At 44.3% G+C, this 23,920-nt stretch overlaps 2 protein-coding genes across 2 annotated transcripts; both read left to right on the top strand.

The window, feature by feature from the left end:
- Positions 1 to 7,389: 7,389 nt before the first annotated feature.
- On the top strand, positions 7,390 to 7,788 carry LOC112657998 (60S ribosomal protein L32-like). The gene has a single exon (XM_035719879.1). It carries the CDS (start codon positions 7,390 to 7,392, stop codon positions 7,786 to 7,788), a length of 399 nt encoding a protein of 132 aa, XP_035575772.1.
- Positions 7,789 to 15,331: 7,543 nt separating this feature from the next.
- On the top strand, positions 15,332 to 18,313 carry TCL1A (TCL1 family AKT coactivator A). Its single transcript, XM_025443443.3, has 2 exons — positions 15,332 to 15,451; positions 17,892 to 18,313. The coding sequence occupies exons 1-2, from the start codon at positions 15,332 to 15,334 to the stop codon at positions 18,276 to 18,278; spliced, it is 507 nt and encodes a 168-aa protein (XP_025299228.3). The 3' UTR covers positions 18,279 to 18,313.
- The last annotated feature ends 5,607 nt before the right edge of the window (positions 18,314 to 23,920 follow it).

Genomic DNA, 23,920 nt, shown 5'->3' with positions numbered 1-23,920 from the left:
ACACAATGTCTGCGAGTTCATCCATGGATGATTTCCCCCCCCTCAGCCTTATGTTTGTGAGATTCATCCACTTTGTTGTGTTGTGTATAACTGAAGTTTGCTCATTCTAAGGTAAGTTGTGTTCCATTATCCTAATACACCACAATGGAATGACTACCATTCAACCACTGGCAGGTGTTTGAGTAGTTTCCAGCTTGAGCCTGTTTGAAACAGTGCTGCAGTGAACATTCTAGTACACACCTTCTGGTGGACATATGTACGTGTATCTGTTGGGTCTGCACCTAAGAACGGGATTGTTGGGTGATAGGATTACATATTTCCAGCGTTAGTAGAATTACCAGATTGCTTTCCAAGTCAATGAATTCACTAATTGTCCCAACAGGGTAGGAAGATCCAGTTGTTCACAATCTTACAAGCATGTGGTATTTTCTCTCTTTTTTTCCTTTTATCTATTCTGGTAAGTATATAGTGATGCCTCATATTGGTTTCGATTTGCATTTCCCTGATGACTCACGAAGGTGAACTTATTTTCATATGTCTATTGGTCATTTGGATAACTATTCTTCAATGAAGTCCCCATTGAAGTATTTTACCCATTTATCTACTGGGTTGCCTCTTTTTCATATTGATTTGTAGAAGTTCTTTATATATGCTGTGTTAAGGTCCTTTATCAGGTACTTTTACTGAAAATATCTGTTCCCACTTTGCGAGTTGCCTTTTCATAGTGCATCATGATAAAAAGACTTTTTAAATTTTAATATAGTCCAGATTTATTACTGTTTCCTTTATGATTAGTGATTTTATGTTCTACTTCATAAAACTGCCTACTTCAGGATCTCAAAGATTTTGTTATATTTTCCTTTAAAAGCTTTCTTGTTTTACCTTTCTCATTTTTTAAAGTTTTTATTTATTTTTTTTAGTAATCTCGGCACCCAACATGGGGCTCAAACTCACAGCCCCAAGATCAAGAGTCACATGCTCTACCGACTAAAACAGCCAGGTGCCCCTATCGTTCTCACTTAAATCTCCAATCCATCTGGAAATATTTTTGGATATTGTAATGAAGTAATAATTAAGAATGATATTGGCTCATGTGTATATCTGCTTCACCCAGCACCACTGGTTGAGAAAAGCATTCTGCCTCCATTGGTTGTAGTATCCTTTTTGTGGATCAGTTTCTGGACTCTCTATGCTATCTCATTCTTGGGCTTTTCTATCTTTGAATCTACCAAACTTTCTTAATTATTGTAGTTCTCTATCTGGTAGTCCTCTTGCTTTGTTCTTCTTCAAGATGGCCTTGGCTGCTCTCGGTACTTCTGGTCCTACATGAATTTTAAAATCAACTTGTCTTGTCAATTTCTGACAAAACAAAAACAAAACCAAAAAACAACTTGTTGGGATCTTGATTGGAATTTCTTTGAATGACATCTTCATGATACTGAGTGTTCTGATCCATGATACACACTATCATTCCATTTACTTAGGTTTCCTTTTATTTCTTTCTGTAATATTTTGCAGATTTTAATCCTAAATGCTCAGAATACAAGAGACAAGATGAAGTCTCTGCCCTTATGGAGCTTACATTCAAGTGGGGAGTTAAAAAAAGGATTAAGTCTGAAATCTTCAATATGAGTAATATAATAAGCTAGCAAGGTAGCTAAGTGCTGTGCAGACATGATGAATGTATTAAGTCAGAAGGATTCTATGACTTTCTCTAGCAGCACTAGAAGAGATAAAACCAATGGCAGAGGGTTATAAATTAGAATGAGGGAAAAACAGTAACTCTTTGACTTGATATTCTAGAAATACATCCCAATCTCCAAAGGTTATTTCACAACTGGTTTGCTTGGCTTTAACAAAATATAGCAATATTCAGATAATCCAGTGGTCCATTTTTTGGCACAAACAGTGACCAGAAAATGAAAAAGATCTTAGTGACACCACTAAGCTTTAAGACAAATGGCTGTTACACAGCCCTTGTCATCCTTATCCAAGTGACATCATGCAAAATTAGACAAAAGATTAGAAAAATTAAGAGACACAGAAACTGTCAGGAAGTAGTGGCTCACAGGAAGAAAAGTGAAAGCAAATAAATGCTTGGGAAGTAAATGGAACTAAAAAGGCATGGTGGGGGGGGGCAAGGGGAGTACAGTCTTTAACTATTAGGGGAAATTAGCCTGGGTGAACATTTCCAAATCTTAATAAAATCAATCCCTTAACCTAATGGAGTCAGTAAGAGGTTTGTTGATTTTTACTGTCTTTACAAACTCAAGGACAGATGTCACACTCTGGAGGGAGATAATTTTTCCCTTCATAAATGATATTCCTAAGTTGTCATAAAAGAGAAGGAAAAACATTAGCTAAAAAAAAAGCACATGATAGGTAATTTTTAGACCTTTGGACACTCTCCCTAAAAGAAAGTCATGTATTTCCATATAAACCCAACTTTGCAGACAATTCCAGGACCCTGATGCCTAACTTTGAATTTCAGGTTGCTATCTCCAGCTCGTTTCCCAGCAATGCAAATAAATAATGTTGCTATTTTTATTCCACTTTGCCAAAGTTAATGAACCTTCCAGGAAGCCCTCTCTGCAGTTACACCCTTTAATAATAACGTGCTTAAAATCCACGTTTATGTATCTAGTGTAATCTTGGCTGATCTTCCCAGCTCCATTTCATAGCATTTATTCAGTGCACCACCTGGTGGCCTCACCTACGGGAAACATCTGGCCTCATCTCAGCTTCCACCCTTGCAGTTCTGTTTCCAGATCCCAGTGTGCCTCCTGTTCAGGTGCACCTGAGTGTTCAACTCCTACATCCCACTCCCACCCCACAACCTTGCATCTGTGTTAGCCAAGGTTCTCAGATATATAGAGCCAATAGGAGATGATAGATAGATAGATAGATAGATAGATAGATAGATAGATACATAGAGACATAGAGACATAGAGACATAGAGACATAGAGACATAGAGATAGATAAAGAGATTTATCTTGAGGAATTGACTCACACTGTTATGGCACTAAGAGCAGCAGTTTGCAGGCTGGAGACCCAGGAAAGATAACAACACAGTTTGAAGGCTTGAAAGCCAGAGAGTCAATAGTGTAGGTTCTAGTCTAGGTCTTAAGACCTGAAGGCAGGAGATCAGTGTCTCAGCCCAAGCTGTCAGGCAGAGAGCAAATTCAACCATCATCCACTTTTTTGGTCTATTCATATCCTCAACAGATAAAATGATGTCCATCCACCTTGGGGAGGACCATCTGCTTTACACACCTCACCAACTCAAATGCTAATCTCTTTAGGAAACATCCTCAAGACACACTCAAAAATAATGTTTAAATAGCTCTTTGGGCATCCCTTGTCCCAGTCAAACTGAGACATAAAGGTAACCAACACACCAACCCAGTCCCACACTTACTTCTTCTGGCATTCATCCCAGGTCCTGAGTGGAGTCAAACAAGCCCCGAGGTGCCCGCCCCCCCCACCTGCCGCCCATTGCCAAGCCTGATGTACTTTTCAGGTGATTGTCTGGGCTACCTTCTCTGAATTAATCAAAGGAAGAGCTGACTTGATGGATCACTCTCCTCTGATTGGGAAAGAAGTTTTCCTAATTTGACCAAATGGTGTTTTCAGGGGTTGAAGGACCTTTTTAGGTTGTTGTTTTTCTTTTTTGTAATGGGTGGAATGCTTGATTGAGTGGAAACAAATGAAAGGAAAGAGAAAGAATGTAAAAATAGAATAAAAATAAAAATAAGAAGGTAGATGCGGAGTAAAACCCATACCACTCATGAAGCAGTCAAGCTGTGGCTAGTACCCAAGTTCCCTTCTACTTACCCTGATTGCAGCTTCTTTATTAAATGTAAAAGTAATGTCCTTTTTTATGGAGAGGGTCTGTGACATCCCCCCTGCCCCTCCCTTGAGCATCCTCAATTACCCAGAAGATTTCCCAGAACCAGAGAGTCAGTGAAAAGTATTCTTTGGAGTTTGGGATAATGTAATACCTACAGGTGACAGCTCAGGTTTTTGCTCTTAGAAGCCTCTCAGACCCTACTCAGAGCCCATCTGCTTGCAAAGCACACGCACACAGAGTCCCAAGAAATTCCTGACTATTGACAAAGATTAAAAGCAAACATTTGCAAAGTGCAACGAAGGAAGCTGGTGGATTTGGGGCAAGGGTAACACTGCATTCTGTTTATGTGCACATGTGTGTGTGCACCTGTGTGTAGAGTCTTTGAAATCCTATGTGTACTTTACATCACAGCACATCTCAGTATAAACTAGCCACACTTCAAGTGCTCAATAATCGCATATGAATAGGGGCTACATCTTGGGTGGCACATCCGTGGAAATTTACCATACGGAGGCTTCTATAAAAGTGTTCTAAGAGGAATCATGCCACCAAGAAGTGAAACCAGGAAGGAGAAAAACACATAAGAAGTAACAGTAAATAACCATTTATGAAATGTACTGCTGTCTAAGAAATGTCCAAAAGTAAATTGGAAGGTCAAGGTTGCCAGGCTTTAGCACACGTCCCCAGGGTATAAACTGCTCGGCTGGTCCATTACCTCTTTGGGTTACTGCTCTCACTTGCTTTGGCCTCTGATTTATTACTTTCTTGTCAGTTCAGTGATGCATTTAAAAAGATTTTTGAGACATGTTTCATCTAGAATTTTCAGTGTTTTCCACTGAAATATTGTTCAGACTATCTATTTCATTTTATATTTACAAAAACAGATAGCTCTTCACATCCTGTTTTTAGATTTCCGTTGGTTGCCCTAAACTTTCATTTAAAGACATTTTTTTCCATAACATAACATCTAAATTCAATCAATTTATTTATTCTCCTCTTAAAGAAAAGAACCTTGGCAGGGTGTGGGGGCACCTGTCTGGCTCAGTCCGTAGAGTGTGCAACTCTTGATCTCAGGGTCATGGATTTGAATCCTATGCTGGGGGTAGAGATTACTTAATTTTTTTAAAAAAGGTAAAAAGATTAAGGAAAAAAAGAAAAGAACTTTGGAATTTACTTACATTGCTTCATTCTTTTGACCCCATTTCCACTCCATATTGATGTCTAGAATTTTATTTACGTATTTTAAGGAAAAGATGCAGAACTACTTTTAGACAATACTGTTGTTGTTATTGCTGTCGATGATCTTCCACTGTGGCTTGTATCTCAATCTCATTTATTTCTTCTGGAGTTTTTTCACTTCCTACTAAAGAGCTACCTCTGTGTACCAATATAGGGTCTAGGGAGTGAGGGTTTCTCACATTTCATCTTCACATTTGGATGATAGTTTAGCTGGATATATAATTCTAGTTCAAGTGAATTATGGAGACTTTTTTATTGCAGTCAGTGAGAAATCTGTATGCATTGAACTCTCTGATCTGTTTTCTTCTTTTTTGTTGACAGAATTTTTAAAGACTTTTATCCTTGATATTTTATTATAATGGTGTGTTTAGATATCTTTCCCCTTATTTATTCTGTTCTGATGACACCAATCTTCTTTAGTTCTGGGAATTTTTCAGTTACTCATTTGAATGTTTCCTCCTTTTTTATTCTCTTTTCTCTGCTGCTGGAATTCTTCTGACATAGATCCTGGTAAGTGTACATTCATCCTCCACATCTCTTAACTTCACAATATCTACCTTTCTACTCATCTCTGGCACATTTAGGAAGAGTCCCAGATAATATTCCAGGTTTCCAGGATATTCAACATATCTACTAAGTCTTTTGTCTTAACAATTGTATTATGTTTGTTTCCAAGATGTTGGGATGGGCAGAACTTCTATTGGACATGTTTTTCCTCCTTTCCAGGGATAAGAAGTTTGGCTGGGTGTCCAGTGAGTAGGAATTCTCTACTTATTTATGGACTCACTGTTCCTCCCTCTACTGCTATCCCTCCAGGGCACTGCCCCAACCCCTATCCTGATTACCTTTTCCCCAGAGATTAGATGTCATTTCCCCCTCAACCAGGGGTGATGGGTGTGGGGGTAAGTGGGGGGAGTTCTTCACATCAGCTAGAAAAATGCTCACAAATGCTTGTGCTGTAAAATTCTAGCTAATCCTTTTGTGAAGAGCCACCAGTCCATTCCCACTCTCTCCTCCCACTAGTAATAACTATCTCTGGGCATGGGAATTCCCATCTTGTTACTCCACCTCATTTAGATGGTACTGCCTTGCAAGCATGCTACCCTGCTCTTTCTCCTTTGCTTGAAAAAAAAAAGAAAACAATAAAACAAGCAAAAAAAAAAAGAGAGAATGAAAGATCATATTTGAAGAAATAATAGCTAAGGACTTCCTAGCTCTAAAGAAAAACCAACTAAAGTCTCATGTGCCAGAACTGAGGCATGTGGCCACTCCAAACCAAGCACTGTCTTAGAGAAATCAGGATATATCCATTAGCTGGGTCATCTTTATTCTCAGTTACATACAAAGGTTAGAGGTAGAGAAGTGAGGGTTCTGCAGCAAGAAAGAAGAGTAGGGTAGGCAACTTGCAGGATGTGCTTCACCACAGATGTAGATAATTTCAATAGAAGAGGTACCCGACACCATTCAACATATACAGTAAAGAGCTTAAGAACTAAGAAAGGTAGGATCTTTTCAATCGGTAAAGCAAATCTACCCAAACTTTCATTTGACATCCTGATTACTGGCTAAACTTTAGAAGAGTTTTATTAAAGACAGGAACAATAAAGAAATGCCTGCCATCGCCCACTTCTATTATTTAACATTTTAACAAACACTAAAAATTAATGAGACAAAAAGAATTAGAGACACACAGAGAGGAATAGACATACATGGGATAGCAGCATAAGGATTGGAAAGGAGGGGTGAAAAAACCTATTACTTGCAGATAAACCAACCAACAAAACTAATAACAGTTTAGCAAGGCTGCTACAGGCAAAGTCAACATCAAAATTTTATGCTGGAAAGTATCATTAAAACATACTATTCACAAAAGCAACAAAGGTAGAAAATACCCAGAAGTTTAAGATAAACAACATATGTTAACACTTTATGGGGGCTATCATAAAATGTTATTAAAGAATAGAAGAGGTTTACCTCAACTGTATAAATTCAATGAAATGAAATACCAATAGAAATCCCAAAAGTTTTAAGAAAAAAATTCAGAGATACAAAAGTACAATTTTGAAAAAGAACAAAGAAGGAGGACATACATATTCCATCAAGTATTTCAAGTTCAAATTCATAACCTTTTTCAGTGTGGTTTTACCATAGTAACAGGTAAATAGAACAGAATAAAGCCCAGAAACAGACTCGTATCTACATGGGAACTTCATATTCAATATTGGCAGTGTCAGAAATCTTGTGTAAACTCTTCCTCTGCGCTGCCCGTGGGGGTGTCAGCCATCGATTGCTGGGCATCATGGCCATCCTCAGACCTCTGGTGAAGCCCAAGATCATTAAAAAGAGGACCAAGAAGTTCATCCAGCACCAGTCAGACCGATATGTCAAAATTAAGCGCAACTGGTGGAAACCCAGAGGCATTGACAATACGGTACACAGAAGATTCAAGGGCCAGATCTTGATGCCCAACATTGGTTACAGAAGCAACAAGAAAACAAAGCACATGCTGCCCAGTGGCTTCTGGAAGTTCCTAGTCCACAACTTCAAGGAGCTTGAAGTGCTGCTGATGTGCAGCAAATCTTATTATGCAGAGATTGCTCACAATGTATCCTCCAAGAACCACAAAGCCATTGTGGAAAGAGCAGCCCAGCTGGCCGTCAGAGTCACCAATCCCAATGCCAGGCTGTGTAGCGAGTAAAATGAATAAAGCGAGTAAAGATAGCTTGTGTGTGTCATATTTGTGTTAATAAAACCATAAAACTACAAAAAAAAGAGAAAGAAACCTTGTGTAAGGAAAAATTATTCAGTATTGTTTAGGAAATTGGTTAAATATTTGGAAAAATTTCATGCAACTAGATTATGACCCTAGTATACAAAATATACATCTCAGTATATAGTATATAATATTTGTATACTTCATATATAAAAATAAGTTCCACATGATACTGATAGAATCCTTTAAAAAATATCCTGAAATTGATATTAGCAAACTAAATCCAACAATATATTTTTAAAAAATCATTCACCATGATCAAATGGGATTTATTCCTGGGATGCAAGGGTGATTCAATATTTGCAAATCAATTAATGTGATACATCGCATCAAGAGAAAGGATAAAAACTATACAATCATTTCAGTAGATGCAGAAAAAGCATTTAATGAAGTACAATATCCATTCATGATAAAAAAAAAAATCCTCAACAAAGTAGGTTTAGAGGGAACATACCTCAACATAATAAAGGCCTTACTTGAAAACCCCACAGCTAACATTCAATGGTAAAAAACAGAGAGCTTTTCCCCTTAACTCAGGAACAAGACAAGGATGTCCACTCTCACCACTTTTATGCAACATAGTACTAGAAGTCCTAGCCACAGCAATCAGACAACAAAAAGAAATAAAAGGCATCCAAATTAGGAAGGAAGATGTAAAACTTATTTGCAGATAATATGAGACTATATACAGAAAAGCCTAAAGATTCCACCAAAAAAGAAAAAAAAAAACCTATTAGAACTGATAAACAAATTCAGTAAGGTCATAGGATACAAAATCAATGTATAGAAATCCATTGCATTTCTATACACTAATAATAAAATAGCAAAAAGAGAGATTAGGAAAACAGTCTCCTTTACTATTGCACCAAAAATACCTAGAAGTAAACTTAACAAAGGAAGTGAAATATCTCTACTCTGAAAACTATAAAAGATTGATGAAAGTGGGACACCTGGGTGGCTCAAAGTTTGATCATCTGCCTTTGGCTCAGGGTATGATCCCAGAGTCCCGGGAGCGAGTCCCACTTTGGGCTTCCTGCATGGAGCCTGCTTCTCCCTCTGCCTATGTCTCTGCCTCTCTCTCTCTCATGAATAAATAAATAAAATCTCAAAAAAAAAGATTGATGAAAGAAATTGAAGAGGACACAAACAAATGGAAACATATTCCATACTCATGTACTAGGAGAACAAGTATTGATAAAAATATCCATGCTACCCAAAGCAATCTATACATTTATTGCAATGCCTATTAAACTGTCAACAGTACTTTTCATAGGACTAAAACAAACAATCCTAAAATTTGTATGGAACCACAAAAGACCCCAAATAGCCAAAGCAGCCCTGAAAAAAGAAAAACAAAACTGGAAGTATCACAATACCAGATTTCAAAATATACTACAAAGCTATATTATCAAAACAGCATGGTACAGGCATAAAAAATAGACACATAGATCAAAATAATAGAATTGAAATCCAGAAATAAACTCGTGAGTATATGATCAATTAATCTTCTACGAAGGAGGTAAGGCTATCCTACGGGAAAAAGATAGTCTCTTTAACAAAAGATGCTGGGAAAACTGAAGAGCTATGTGGGAAAAAATAAAACTGGGTCACTTTCTTACACCATACAAAAGAATAAACTCAAAATGGATTAATGACCTAAATGTAAGACCTGAAACCATAAACATCCTAGAAGAGAGCAGAGGCAGTAATCTTTCTGACATCAACCATAGCAATATCTTTCTAGATATGTCTCCTGAGGCAAGGGAAACAAAATTAAAAATAAGCTATTGGGACTACATCAAAATAAAAAGTCGACACAGCATAGGAAACAATCAACAAAACTAAAAGACAACCTACTGATGGGAGAAACACTTGCAAGTGACATATCTAATAAAGGATTGGTATCCAAAATATATAGAGAACCGATACAGCTCAACATACATAAAAAAACATATAATCCAAATAAAAATGGGCAGAAGACATGAACAGACATTTCTCCAAAGCAGACAGCCAAATGGCCAATAGAAACATGAAAAGATGCTCAACATACTCATCATCAGGGAGATGCAAACCAAAACCATAATGAGATATCACCTCACACCTGTCAGAACGACTGAAGTCAAAAACACAAGAAACAAGTGTTGGCAAGTGTGCGGAGAAAAAAGAACCTCATGTACTATTGGTGGGAAGGCAAACTGATGCCTTACTGTGGAAAACAGTAAGTAGGTTCCTCAAAAAAATTAAAGAATTAAAGAATTAAAGAATTCTTTAGAATTCTTTAGAATTCTAGGATATGATCTAGTAATCACACTATGATTTCTTATTTACCCAAAGAATAAGAAAACACTGATTTGAAAAAATACATGCACCCCAATGCTTATTGCAGCATTATTTACAACAGCCAAAGTATGGAAGCAGCCCAAATGTTCATAGATAAATGAAAGGATAAAGATATGGTATATATACACAATGGAATTTTACTCAGCCATAAAAAAGAATAAAATCTTGCAGTTTGTGAAAACATGGTTGGAACTAGAGGGTATAATGCTAAGTGAAATATGCAGTTATAGAAAGACAAATACAATATGATTATACCTATACATGGAATTTAAGAAACAAAACAAAGAAACAAAGAAACAAGCAGACTCTTAACTCTAGAGAACAAACTGATGGTTACCAGAGGACGGGGTGGGCAGGGGGATGGGTGAAATAGGTGATGGAGATGAAGAGTCCACTTATTGTGATGAGCACTGAGTAATGTATGGAACTGTTGAATCACTATATTTTACATTTAAAACGAATATAACACTTATACAGAAATTAAAAACATATATAAATCTAAAAAATAAAAAATCTAAAAAATAAATCTAAAAAATCTAAAAAATTAATAATTTCAAAATATTGAAAATACAATTAGCATATGACCCAGCAATCCTACTTGTAGGTATTCATCTGAAGGAAATAATAATACTTTCTTGGGAAAAAAATAAAATATCCTAAAATTGAAAATCTAGGTCAAGAGCTATCATATAAATGGTATAAAGGACATTTTCAGTGTAGAAGCTGAAAGTAGTACCTAGTTAATCTACTTAGTTTATATCTGTGAGATGGATGAAGATTATGAGCCAGTTTTCTGAAAGGAATAAAGAGATGTGAAATATTTTTCTGAGGTCAAATGAATGCAACGGAATTCATTGTAGAAGAATTGAGGGTGGAAGAACCAGAAACAAACCGGTATGTAGGACCAGCAATACTGTGGGCATAATACCCAAGGTATGAAATAATCCCAGGGTTGGGAAATATTTCTGATACAAATTGAGGTAAACTTTAATTCATCAGGGCAAGTTGATGCCTCATTTCTAGCTCAAAGTGTCTATTGCAATTCTACTACATGCTGCTACAGGCCCCCAATTTGTCAGCGTCAACTGTTTGGTGCATTTTGAGTCCGGGCTACGGGTATCCTTTGCATTTTTGTGGTGTGTGTATTGGGGTTAGTACAAGGCCTTGCTACTTAGACGTGGTTTCCAGACCATCAGCTTCAGGCTCAACTTGGACCTTGTTAGAAATGCCGAGTCTCAACCCAATCCTACTGAATTAGAATCATCTTAACAAGATCCCCATACACACTGAAAAGTTTGAAAAATGTTTAAAACATAAAGAAAATTCTGTAAAGTTTGAAGAGAGAGATAGTAGCCATGCAATAGGCAAGGCAATGACCAGTCTCTGAGCTCCACCTGTCCCACACTCCCCATCAATCCGCAGATAAAATTTCATCCCTTGGGAAAAAGGCCATAACATCCCTTTCCCCCTGGGATCACTTCATCATCAGGTTTAATTATCTAAAACGTGATTCAGATGTCAGAACAAACAAAATTCACTCTAGGTGACTAGCATGGATGTCTTAACATCTACATATCAGGGCATAGAGAGAGAAGTGTGTGCTTGGGTGAAGTTTGCAATGAGAATTGATGGTAGAAAGAAGAGCTTTAACATTTTCATGGTTATCTAGTTTTATAATTCTTGTTTGCACCTTAAAAACAGTCACTCAAATCTCAGAGAAGCAGTTCTCAATCCTGACTGCACATTAGAATCACCTGAAAAATCCTTTCAAAAAAAAAAAAAAAGAAAAGAAAAGAAGAAAGGACACCAAAGCCTCAATATCAGAGATTCTGGGCTAAACGGTCTGGAGTGTAGTCCAGGCACAGGTAATTTATAAAAGCTTCCCAGGTGATTCTAATAAGCAGCGATGGTTGCAATCTACTGTCTTAGTGGTTTGGGATGATTCATTGTAAGGCCCAGAGGCCTGGACACCTATGGAGCCCTAAGTGGTTTCTTTACAGCTTGCTGGTCATTGCCAATGGTTAGGATGACACTAATGACCAGGGTTTTAGGAGGAAAATGCTTTATATATTAGAAGTGATGTTGACAGAAAATAAGAGAGCCTAAAATTAAATGATACAGAGACACATATCCAAGGTATGTGTGAGTTAGAGAAATCTAGAGGGAAGTGCTAGAATGAGGCTGACACCCATCATCTCTCCCCTTGTTCCTCCCCATGTAGACCAGTGCTTAACATGCCCACCAGTCTCTGGGGATCTTGTTGCAATGCAGATTCTGACCCAGTTGATCTGGGGGAAGGCTTGAGACTTAGCTGGACAGACTTAGCTACACACTAAGTGGTCGTGACTCACCCTCAAGACTCTTCCTTGGGACTCAACCAAGAAGATGTCGTCCATCCTCCTGAAGAACGAATTCCACTGCGGTCCTTCATATGCAGAACCACTCTGCCCAAAGCCATTCTTAACCTCCCACTAGACAACTTTATCAGAGGACCAGGGACCATTGAGTTAGAATGGACTTCAAGGGTACCAAGTGTGGCCCGTTCATTACACAAGTGTGACAATGAGGTCAAGGGGGCAAAGGAGCTCCCAAGTTCACAGATGATAGAGGCAGAGCTGAACCTGGATGTAAAGCCAGAACATGAAAGCATCAGTTAAGGATTCTATGTATTTTTTTAAAAAATCAAAATAATTGCTTTGTGTTACTTTCTAAATGAAACACCACTTGATTGTCCTCAGGGCGCTTGTAGACGGATAAAGGAAAGAGCCAGAAAGGAGTATATGACTCTAAAGCTAGGTCCAGGGGATCCCTGCTGGCTCAGTGGTTGAGCATCTGCCTTCAGCCCAGGGCATGATCCTGGAGACCCGGGATCGAGTCCCCATATCGGGCTCCCTGCATGGAGCCTGCTTCTCCCTCTGCCTGTGTCTCTGCCTCTCTCTCTCTCTCTCTTGAAAAAATAAAATCTTAAAAAAAAAAATCTTTAAAGCTAGGTCCAGGGATCCCTCGGTGGCGCAGCGGTTTGGCGCCTGCCTTTGGCCCAGGGCGCGATCCTGGAGACCCAGGATCGAATCCCACGTCGGGCTCCTGATGCATGGAGCCTGCTTCTCCCTCTGCCTATGTCTCTGCCTCTCTCTCTCTCTCTGTGTGACTATCATAAATAAATAAAAATAAAATTAAAAAAAAGCTAGGTCCAATGACCTCTGACCCCTAAAATGGGGTAGATTTTATGCTGGAGAGCTTGCCTGTCCATTAGACCACACAGAAGCTATTCCTTTCTCATGGATTTCCATAAAGAAGACCCCAGCCCCCTTCCCCCGATGCTGCCCCATGAACTCCTCAGTCATCTTGTGCCACTTTCATGTTTTGGAATCCCCTCTCAAGTGATTCGCTAAATCCTACACAAGAATGATGTACACTCTTGCTCAATATTAAGAAGCTCTCATGCAACGCTGAAGACATATATTGTTCTTTCAAAGGACTCTGGGGGATGTAAGGATCATATGTATTCCCAGGACATTCAGAAGGATATTCAGGCAAAGGAGTGTGATTCTTGTTCTGTTACTTGTTACTATTGTGGCCTCTCTGAAGAGCAGAAGGAGTGGTAATGAAATTGGCAGACCCCAGAAATCGGCCTTCTGGGTCCTGGGGTCCTCGATGTGGCTGGGTCAGTGGCCACGCGGGCTCCTAGCTACCTCCTTCCCTTGCCACACTGTCTAAGCCAGACTTGTTACCACCGTTTCTGACCTCAAAGCTCAGGACAGGGCTGAGATTCCCCAGCCATTACCATACTATCTTGCTCCCAGTGGCTACCTGGGTCTGGAATTAAGAACCAACCACTGGGAAATCACTCTGAATGCCACGAGTCTGAATATGAAATACCAGCACCACCAGAGGCTGCTCCGGGAAGGAGGTTTGCTGGGCTCCCGTCTGCCTCCTCCACTCCACCTTGGCTTGGGTTTTGTCTCCTATTTTTGTGTTCCTGGTAAATCCAATTATATATTTATCTCCATTACTGTAGGCCACCTCAGCACTTTCTTGGGAATTAGGTTGTCTGGAGTGGGCAGAGCAGCACATACATACCTTTGCTGTCAGAGGATCAGGGTTAAGCTCATTTTCATTTCTGTGATATCTCGAAAGATCACAGAGTATTTTCTTAGTGCCTGGGCAGAGAGTCAGGAAGGAGCTGGAAGGTGAAGCACCACACTGCAGCCAGGGGTGATGCTTGAGCAACGAGGCCGGGCCTCGCTTTACATGTTTCTCATTGTACTTTATTTTCTTAATTGCCTTAATGGGCATGCGGTGTACTGCAAAATGAAGTGACATTGTTTTCCTTGTTTGCTGTAATTCACAGAGAGCCGGTTTGATCATGAAACCCAGGGACTTTTCAATTCCATTGATCTTGGGGCGGAGAGAAGGGATTCTTTTCAAGCATTCATTTTGAAGGATGTGCTCAGCAATGAATTCAAAGCCTATAAAGGGGAAAAAAAACCCCATGTTTCTTCACCATCGTGTTTCACAATAGCTATTAGATGACCACACCATCATCAAAGCCGTGGAAAATGTGTTTGCGGAGGGGGGTGGGGGTGAGTGGGGTGTCGGGGCTTCATGAGTAGCACTTGGCCAAGGAGACCGAGTCGGACACCCCATCCAGAGGCTGAAGGGGATGCTTGAACCTGGGAGGGTCCAGGCTTCGTTCAGGCTCGCATGATCCGGGAAGATGTGCAGGGGGGCCCGGCTCTGGGTTGCCTGGCATCGACTGTGAGTTCCCAGCAGCGGCCTGGCGTCCCGGTCTCTAGTGGGACGTGAGCAGCCACACACACGCGGTGGCGGGCTCGGACAGTGGGGTCTGGGCGCCCCGGAGAGCCGAGAGGCCTTTGGCACGGACAAGGGGGTGGCTCCCCAGCAGCAGCGGGGAGCGGGGAGGGGGGGACAGCCGGAGCCTAGGCCTGGCCAGGGCGCCCCCCTGCAGGTCCAGCTGCAGACCCGCCCGCGGCCCCGCCCCTCCCCGCCCCCCCGGCCCCTCCCACCCCGCCGCCCGGGGGCGCCCGCGCGCACCGCGACCCACCCGACCCCGCGCTGCAGGGGCTCCCGCGCTGCAGAGGCTCCCGCGCCCGTGCCCCGGGGCGCCATGGGCGAGCTCCCGTTCTTCAGGGCGCACGCGGCCTTGCACCCGGACCACCTGTGGATCTGGGAGACGTCCGTGTACGTGGACGAGAACCAGCGCACCTGGCTGCCCGTAACCATCGAGGTACAGCCGCCCCGGGGCGGGCCGGGCGCGCGGCGTGGGCATCCGGGGTGGGACCACCTGCCCCGACTCCCAGGGGCGGGCGGGGGGGTGGGGGGCAGCGGAGCCTGCTTCACCCGGAACGCAGCGGTGCAGACGCCGAATTAGGAACAAAGGTAAAAAAAAAATATCATGGTAGCTCTGCAGGATGTGAGAGGCCTGGAATCCCAGGTCCCCACCACCGTGTCTCTTGGCATTTAAATCTCTGGTTAGGGCACAGGACACCAAGACCACAAAGTGGAGGTTTTTGCATTGTCCTCATAGATCCTGCGTGAAACATACCCCTAGCCCAATGTGGGGCAGGCTTTGTGTCCATGTGATTGAAAGGGCCTGTTTTCTTAATATGTAAAGTTTTTTTTTTTTTAATTTTTATTTATTTATGATAGTAACAGAGGGAGAGAGAGAGAGAGGCAGAGACACAGGCAGAGGGAGAAGCAGGCTCCATGCACCGAGAGCCCGACATGGGATTCGATCCGGGGTCCCCAGGATCGCGCCCTGGGCCAAAGGCAGGCGCCAAACCGCGGCGCCACCCAGGGATCCCTGTAAAGTTTTTTTTTAAAGATTTTATTTATTTATTCACAAAAGACAGAGAGAGAGAGGCAGAGGGAGAAGCAGGCTCCATGCAGGGAGCCCTACATGGGACTCGATTCCGGGACTCCAGGATCACACCCTGGGCTGCAGGCCGTGCTAAACCGCTGAGCCACCGGGGCTGCCCTTAATATGTAAAGATTGACTTAAAACCAATAAGAAGGGATCCCTGGGTGGCTCAGCGGTTTAGCACCTGCCTTTGGCCCGGGGCGCGATCCTGGAGTCCCGGAATCGAATCCCACGTCGGGCTCCCGGTGCATGAAGCCTGCTTCTCCCTCTGCCTGTGTCTCTGCCTCTCTCTCTCTCTCTGTGTGACTATCATAAATAAATTTAAAAAAAAAATAAAAAAAAATAAGAAAAAAATGAACACGCAGACTAAAAGTGGTCTAGAGGCTCTAGAAAACTATAAACGAACACAGCAAGAATGGTGATTTCCACTCATATCTTGCAGGATGATCTGAATTATTTAACAATTCTAATTTATCTCATAGATGGGAAATTAAAAACAAAAAACAAATTAAAAACAAAAAACAAAAAATGATTTCCACTTTGGAAAAGTAGTTCTTGAGCAGACACGAATGCCTAGTTTATAGACCCAGCCTGCTTTCCAGGCTATGAGGTTTTGTGGGGAATGTGATAAAATCCTGCTACTCAGCAAGCTGATGCTTGCTGAGGGGTGCAGAACAATAAAATAATTGAAGCTGGTGGTAAGTTGTGTAAGGATGAGAGGCAGTAACGAGTGGCGTGGGGTCTACAGGCAAGACCCCGTCAGAGAATTAATTTGCATTTGTTTGTCATGCTTTTGTCCAATCATTTTATTTGAAACCTTTGTAAGTCTCACTTTTAGATATGCGGGCCTCATGTGTATTTCATAGAGCTGGATTTTGCAGAAATTTGTCCCTGTAGATAAAAAGTTGTGCAGAAACCTATCTAAGGAAGGGTGTGAGCCGCGTGTAGATCTCAGCGAGAATGTTCCAGGCAGAGGACCACAGATGCAAGAGATTACTGGGGATGTGGCATGTCCTGGAAAGAGCAAGAAGGCCTTTGTGGGAGGTGGAGGAACAGGGTGGGAGGTGGAGGACTGAAGAGATGAGGGAGGCACGGGCCCACATTAGTGGGTCTGTGGACCATGGTAAAGGCTGCAGTTTCTTCTGCCCACAATGAGAAGCCACTGGAGGGTGTCAAACAGGAGGTGACATGATTTTTAGACGCACACCCTGGCTGCTGTGCTGTGAGCTGATCGTGGGGCACATGACCAACGAGGTGGCAGGTTAGCTTACTGCAGTAGAGGGGCACTGGTGGAGATGGGGAAAAGTGGTCTCTCACCTGATTGTGGGTGCTGGGGAAATTTGTTTCAATGGGGCATTTGTGGGCACCTGGCTGGCTCAGTCGGTGGGGCAAGCGACTCCTGATCTCAGGGTTGTGGGTTCAAGCCCCGTGTTGGGTGTAGAGATTACTTAAAAAAAATTTTTTTTTAATAAATAAATAAAAAGGGCTGGGCTCTGTGACAAAATAAAGAAGAATCAAAGAAACTGCAGCTAAGGAAGCTCAGGGATGAATGTTCAGTTTGTCAGGAAGACGTGGGCCTGGTGTGGCCCCGTCTGGGTGTCTAGACTCATGTGAGTGCCGGTCATCTCCGCCTGGCCAGATGCCTGAGAGGGGCATGCATGGCGCAAGGGGTGAAGTTGCTGGGAAGAGTGATCGCCAGCATTTCAGATGTCAGCTGGGCCGTGAGGGTGGCAGGAAGGACCCTGGGTATTTGGGTGCTGGGGAGCCTGGGCCCTGAAGGCATGCCCTGGTCTTCCCTTCCCTTCAGACGGAGAGCAGCCTCCAGGTACTCATGCGTCAGGAAGATGTCCCCCTAGGGGAGGCCATGTGCCCCAGCCTGCTAGCCCCATGCCTGCTGCCTTCCATGTGGCAGCTCTACCCTGGAAGAAGATACCGAGGCTCAGACTCCAGTTTCTGGCGCATAGTGTACCACATTGAGGCAAGTGTGTCCTCCTCCCGGACACCGTCGAGTCATCTTGGGTGGGCCTGTCCTGTCCTCCTCGCCTCCCCCGGCCCCCATGTCTGGCCTCTGAGGTCAATCCATTCCCTCCATCTCTCACCAAAAGCTAAACAAGTAGAAGGAGTTTACAACTGCAGGTTTTTCAAGGATTGGACTGGGGAGACATCAGAAGACATTGACTGGGCCACCTTCTGAGGTCTCAGCCACAGGGAGGCCTCTCGGATGGGCAGTCAGGGGGTGAAGGCTGGTGGGAGGAGGGGCTCCTCGAATCCCCCGCCCCCAGGCAGGTTCCTGCCTGCTGCTCCGAGCTCCTGGAAGGCCCAGGAGGCAGGAATAGAAGGATGGAAGGAGACTTCCTAGGGCCCGGGCCTCTCACCCGCTTCTCCCGTGCAGCTCAGTGGCATGGAGGACATGCTCCTGGAGCAGCTGCCAGACCTGGAGGATGAGTGACCAGGTGAGTACCTTCGGGGCCCAGTACCTGTTGGTCCAGAGTGCCCAGGTCGGGATGAAGGACCACCCTTCTCGCATGAAGGCAGTGCTGACTCCCACCCCGACGGAACTGTCCTCTGAGGGTCTCAGGGTCCCTGCTCTCCCCATTACCACCCTGGGGGCTAGTCAGTTGTCCGCGGCCCCCTTCCCCGCAGGGGTGCACGTCTGTACAGCGCCTCTCACGTTATGGGTGCTCCCACTTGATCATCACCTCGACTGAGCTGGGAATTACTCGATTTCCTAGGTTACAAAAACGAGCCTCGAGGAAGCACCATAACTGGGGCAGGTCACAGAGCCGGGTTCCCAATCCCAGTGCGCTGACACCAGGCCTCTCGCTCTCTTGGTCATCTGCCCCGGCTCAGACGCAGGGGCTCAGCCCTGGGGACCCAGGCCGACCCCCAAGCTCCCCGTCCAGACTCCCCCCAGCTGCTCCGCTCGCACCCACCCTCCACCCCGGCCCTCGCCCGTGCCACATCCTCCCCTTTGCCTTTGACTCTGTCTTCTCTTAGCCCAGGTCCCGCGCTCCTGTCTCCTCCTGCATCCCCCGAGGCCACGTCCTGCTGGCCCGCAGAGGGGATGTTCGTGCTTGCGGTCACCTTCGTTTACCGGCTGTACGTGTCCTGTTCCACTACTCCCCAGTCCGGGGGGGATTGGGGGGCCGAGGATGAGCCCTACACAGGGCCTGCTGGACCTGCCTGTGGCCCCCCAGTCTCCCCCGCCGGCAGGTTGGCACTGGAGAGGTTGGTACGGCATCCTCCGGGTGTCCCAGCAGCACCTGGCCTCTGGTTTTCCCCACGCCCTGATGGTTTTTGGCCTCTGTCTCCATTCTGCCCCTCCCAGTAACTAGTGTCGCCTGTCACATACCCGTGGCTGCTTCTCAGTCTGTTCCCTCAGCTCCCTGTGCCCCTGGCTGCAGGGGAAAGCAGGCCTGCTCACTTGAGCCTGGGCCAGGCTTTCCAACCCCTGCACCAGCTGTGTGACAGGCGGCATGTCTGCACAGGCCCCTGCCTGCAAAAGCCCCCCCTGCGCAGGTGGGCACAGGTGCAGGTCACAGGAAGGCCCGAGAGGAGCCCAGATCTGTGCCCAGGACCTGGAAGCCCGCTAGTCCACAGTCCCCAGCTCACAACCGAGCGGGGGGCTGAGCAGGCGAGACCAGACACCCTCGGTCACCCATCTGTGGAGGGACAGAGGGACAGAGGGTGCAGGGTCTGCTTTTAAATGCTGCCCACACACCCGGATGTCACGAAGTTGTATGTAGTGTGAACACTTTGTAATGTTGATTAATTAAATGTAAAACAGTTTGTCTACCTCAGTGCCCAACCAGCTTCTATTCGTGACCTAGATGCCAGAGGAGAGAATCAGGGACAGGCCGTCGGTCACCAGAGAAGACATTTTTTTTTTAAGATTTTATTTTATTTATTCATGAGAGACACAGAGCGAGAGCGAAAGGCAGAGACACAGGCAGAGGAGAAGCAGGCTCCATGCAGGGAGCCCGATGTGGGACTCAATCCCGGGTCTCCAGGATCACGCCCTGGGCTGCAGGCAGCGCTAAACCGCTGCACCACTGGGGCTGCCCCAGAGAAGACATTTTGGAAGGGAAAGAATACTCATGAATTCATTGTGTTTCTTTTACTTTGGTGATAAGGCTAGAATTTTTTTTTTTCCTATAATCCAAAATCTCAAAACCCCAGTGTTCTTGGAGGGAGTAAGTGACCTCAGAAAGTCTTTGCCAGCAGCTCCTTGCATTCAAGGTCACACCCTCTGGTCCCCCCCTCCCTGCTCTGGCACCCATGGGCTCTGTCCTGACATGTGTAGTTCCAGGGCCACCAGGAGTCCCTGTTCCCACTCGCAGCTGTCCCCAGCTCCCCAGGCCTCAGCTGGAGGGAGTCCCTTTCCTACAGCCCAGCCCACCCCATGCCCTGTCCCCGCCTGCTTCCATCACAAGATTAGCTGCCCCCGCCCCCGCCCCAGGAGCCGGTAAATAGGGCCTCAGGTATCACAGAGGGATGCTTCCAGTAGAAGGAATCCATCCTGTGTGGTGCATGGGTCTTCCCCACTTGTGTGTGGCCAGAGTCCGTAGCTTCTTCGTCACAGAGAGGTATGGGGGTAATGATGTGTATACTGTTAGGTACCTAATAAGAGCATCATAGGAGGAAAGCACCGCTTCTCCTATTTTATATTCCTTGATCCCAGTCTTATGAGGACAGGTGAACGTTGGACACCACATGTGACAGGGTTTGTGCCTCTTGTGATTGGAACCCCATTGGCTTGCATGGTGCTTGCCAGCGTAAGAGTCTGGTGTGTGGGAGCTGTCCATAGGCAGACCCCTCTTGGTAGGGACAACATCAGGATGTCAGAACAGGAGAAACGTCGGAGATCAGCCAATTGCTTCATTTTAGGAACTGGCCCAGGAAGAGGAAAGTTTGGGCAGACTGTGTCCCTCTCACTCCCACCCCTCATTCATGTGTTGATGCCCTAACATCCAGGCCCCATGTGGGGCATTTGGGAAATGGTTAGGATTAGCTGAGGTCACGAGGGTGGGACCCCATGATAGGATTAGTGCCCTGAGAAGAAGAGGAAGACACAGAAAGAGCAGCTCTCCATGCACAAGCCCCAAGGCAAGGCCAAGTTGAGGACACAAGGAGCCAACAGCTGTCTATAGGCCAGGAAGAAAGTTCTCGAAGGTCCTCACCAACTGCCCAGTCTGCTGGCACCCTCTGGAACCTTGAGAAATAAATGTGTGTTGTTTAAGCCATCCAGTCTCTGGTATTTTGTTCTAGAAGCCCAAGCAGACTGACTGGTCTTGTTCCAAATGCTTGTTTCGGAAATGTCTGATCCACACTGGGAGCTCTGCTGGGTGCCACAGATAGAGCAGTGACCAGAGCACAGGCCCTGCTATCACGTAGCTTTCGTTTGGGGGGAAAAAAGACCAACAAGAAGCTTATGTGCACAGTGCTACAGAGGAAACCAAACAGGGTGATCTGACGGGGTTAGGTCCAATGGGGAAGAAGTGGGGGTGGCCTACGAAGACAGGACCTTGAGAATGAGAGAGAGCTAGCTTCTTAAACCAGGGAAGAGAGTCCCGGGGTAAGGAAATGATGCCTGTGGTGCAGGTTTAATTTGAAATTAGAAACAGCCAAAGGATTCCTGCTCGTTAAAAGAAAGGCTGTTTTATAAGAATAAGTGGCCCTAATGAAATAACTAAATACATCGAAGAATCTACTGTTTTCCATGGCAAGAGGGACTTTGAGCGTTGGCTGAGACAGTTGGGTGGAGAGTGGGGCCCCCGCTTGAGGCGAGGATGTGGCTTGGACAAAGGGGAATGTACCAGAGCCCTGCTCCAGCCTGTGTCGAGTTTGAGAGGCCTGTGATTCCTCCAGTTGTGAGTGTTGATGGGCTGTTGATTGAACATGAATCCAGGACACAGGTCAAGACTAAAAAGATAAGGGACACCTGGGTGGTTCATTGGTTGAGCATCTGCCTTTGGGTCCGGTCATGATCCTGGGGTTCTGGGATCGAGTCCAGCCTCGGGCTCCCTGCATGGAGCCTGCTTCTCCCTCTGCCTCTGCCTCTGTGTGTGTGTGTCTCTCATGAATAGATAAACCTTTAAAAAACAGATAGAGAGAGAGAGAGAGAGAGAGAGAGAGAGAGATGAAGACCATGGAACACACTGTTGGGGGCTGAGGAAAGAAGAGTGACAGTGGGATCTGGTCCCTAGAGACTAATGGTGTCGTCAGGGAGTTTAGTGCTGTGACAGGGGTGAACGAGCGAGAAGGGGAGGCAAGGAGGGATGACATGGCTCTGGACTTAATCGGCGGGGCTCAGAGAAGCCTGGCTTCCAGGGTGTTGGGGGGCAAAGTGGGTATCGAGCCTGGGTGTATGCACAGAATGAAGAGCTCCGCAGAAAGGGACAAACCAATGAGGCAGAATGGGGGGCAGGGGGTGCAAAGAACATTCCTGAAGCTAACAGAGATGAACTGGGGTGCAAACCTGCGGTGCCTGGCATCAGATGCAGCTGCTCCCGTGGTTTTCAATACCATGCCGATCCTGCTTCCTTCCCCCTCCCACACACAAAACGGGGGTCCACTTCTTTTGTTTTGCCAAAGTATTTTATTTTATTAATTTAAATTTCAACTTTTTAAAAAAGATTTTGTTTATTCATGAGAGACGCAGAGAGAGAGGCAGAGACATGGAGGAAGAAGCAGGCTCCCTGCAGGGGAGCCCGATGCAAGGCTCGATCCCAGGACCATGACCTGAGTCAATGACAGATACGCCATCACTGAACCACCCAGGCATCCCGTGCCAAGTATTTTAAATATTTGGTAATTTTGCCCACAAGCCTTTTATTACGTATCTTTACATATAAGACTTTTATTCCTGATAACCACCATAACATTATCACACCTAACAAAATTCATTGTGATTCCTTTTTTTTTTTCCTATTTAAAAAAAAAAATTATTGGAGTTCAATTTGCCAACACGTAGCATAGCACCTAGTACTCAACCAGCCAAGTGCCCCCCTCCGTGCCTTAATACCCTCTGATAGCCAGTCTGTTTTCAGATGTCCTCACTGGTCTCAAATGTCTCCACGGTTGGTCTAAACCAAGGCACAGACGGCGTGTGGTTGATGTGTCTCAGGTCTCTTGTCATCTGTGCCTTGGTTTTTATTTAAGTCTACATTGTATGTTTCAGGAATTTATAGTTTTAATCATAAAGGTTTGGCACATTCTTGTCGAAACTATTCTCAGGCATTTTATTTATTTTTGTTATTGCAATGCTGTCTTTCCTTTTGTCATCTTTAACAGGACGTTGCCTGGAGGGTGGTACCTATGTGCGTATAAAATCCCTATTGTTTCCAATATGTCAATGTCCTAGTCTGTTATTACTAAATTATCTCATTGTTTATAGTAGTTTTAATTTACTCTTTGGGTATTCCAGATGTATAATGAAGTATCTGCAAATAGAGAGATTATTACCTCTTCTTCTCTAATTATGTGGTTGTAACTCCTTTCGCTTGTCTGATACCTCCAGCACTATGGTAAGTAGTGGAGGTATTAGGCATTCTTTTATTTTCTTAAATTTAACCGGAGAGCCTCTAGAGTTTCCCCATTAAGTATAATCCTGGCTTTGGAGCTTAAATATTTGTATTTTATCACATTAAAGAAGCATCTTTCAATTCCTTTTTTTAGAAGTTTAACGTGAATGGGTTTTTTGCATGCCTTTTTCTTTTCTTTTCTTTTTTTGATTTTTTATTGGTGTTCAATTTGCCAACATATAGAATAACAGAGTTAGGAGTCTCTCATGTTCTCTCTCCCTTTCTGATATTTCCCACTCATTTTTTCTCCTTT

Source organism: Canis lupus, chromosome 8 (assembly GCF_003254725.2).
Source record: "Canis lupus dingo isolate Sandy chromosome 8, ASM325472v2, whole genome shotgun sequence".
Taxonomy (NCBI): domain Eukaryota; kingdom Metazoa; phylum Chordata; class Mammalia; order Carnivora; family Canidae; genus Canis; species Canis lupus.
This window is presented reverse-complemented; position numbering and strand designations above follow the sequence as displayed.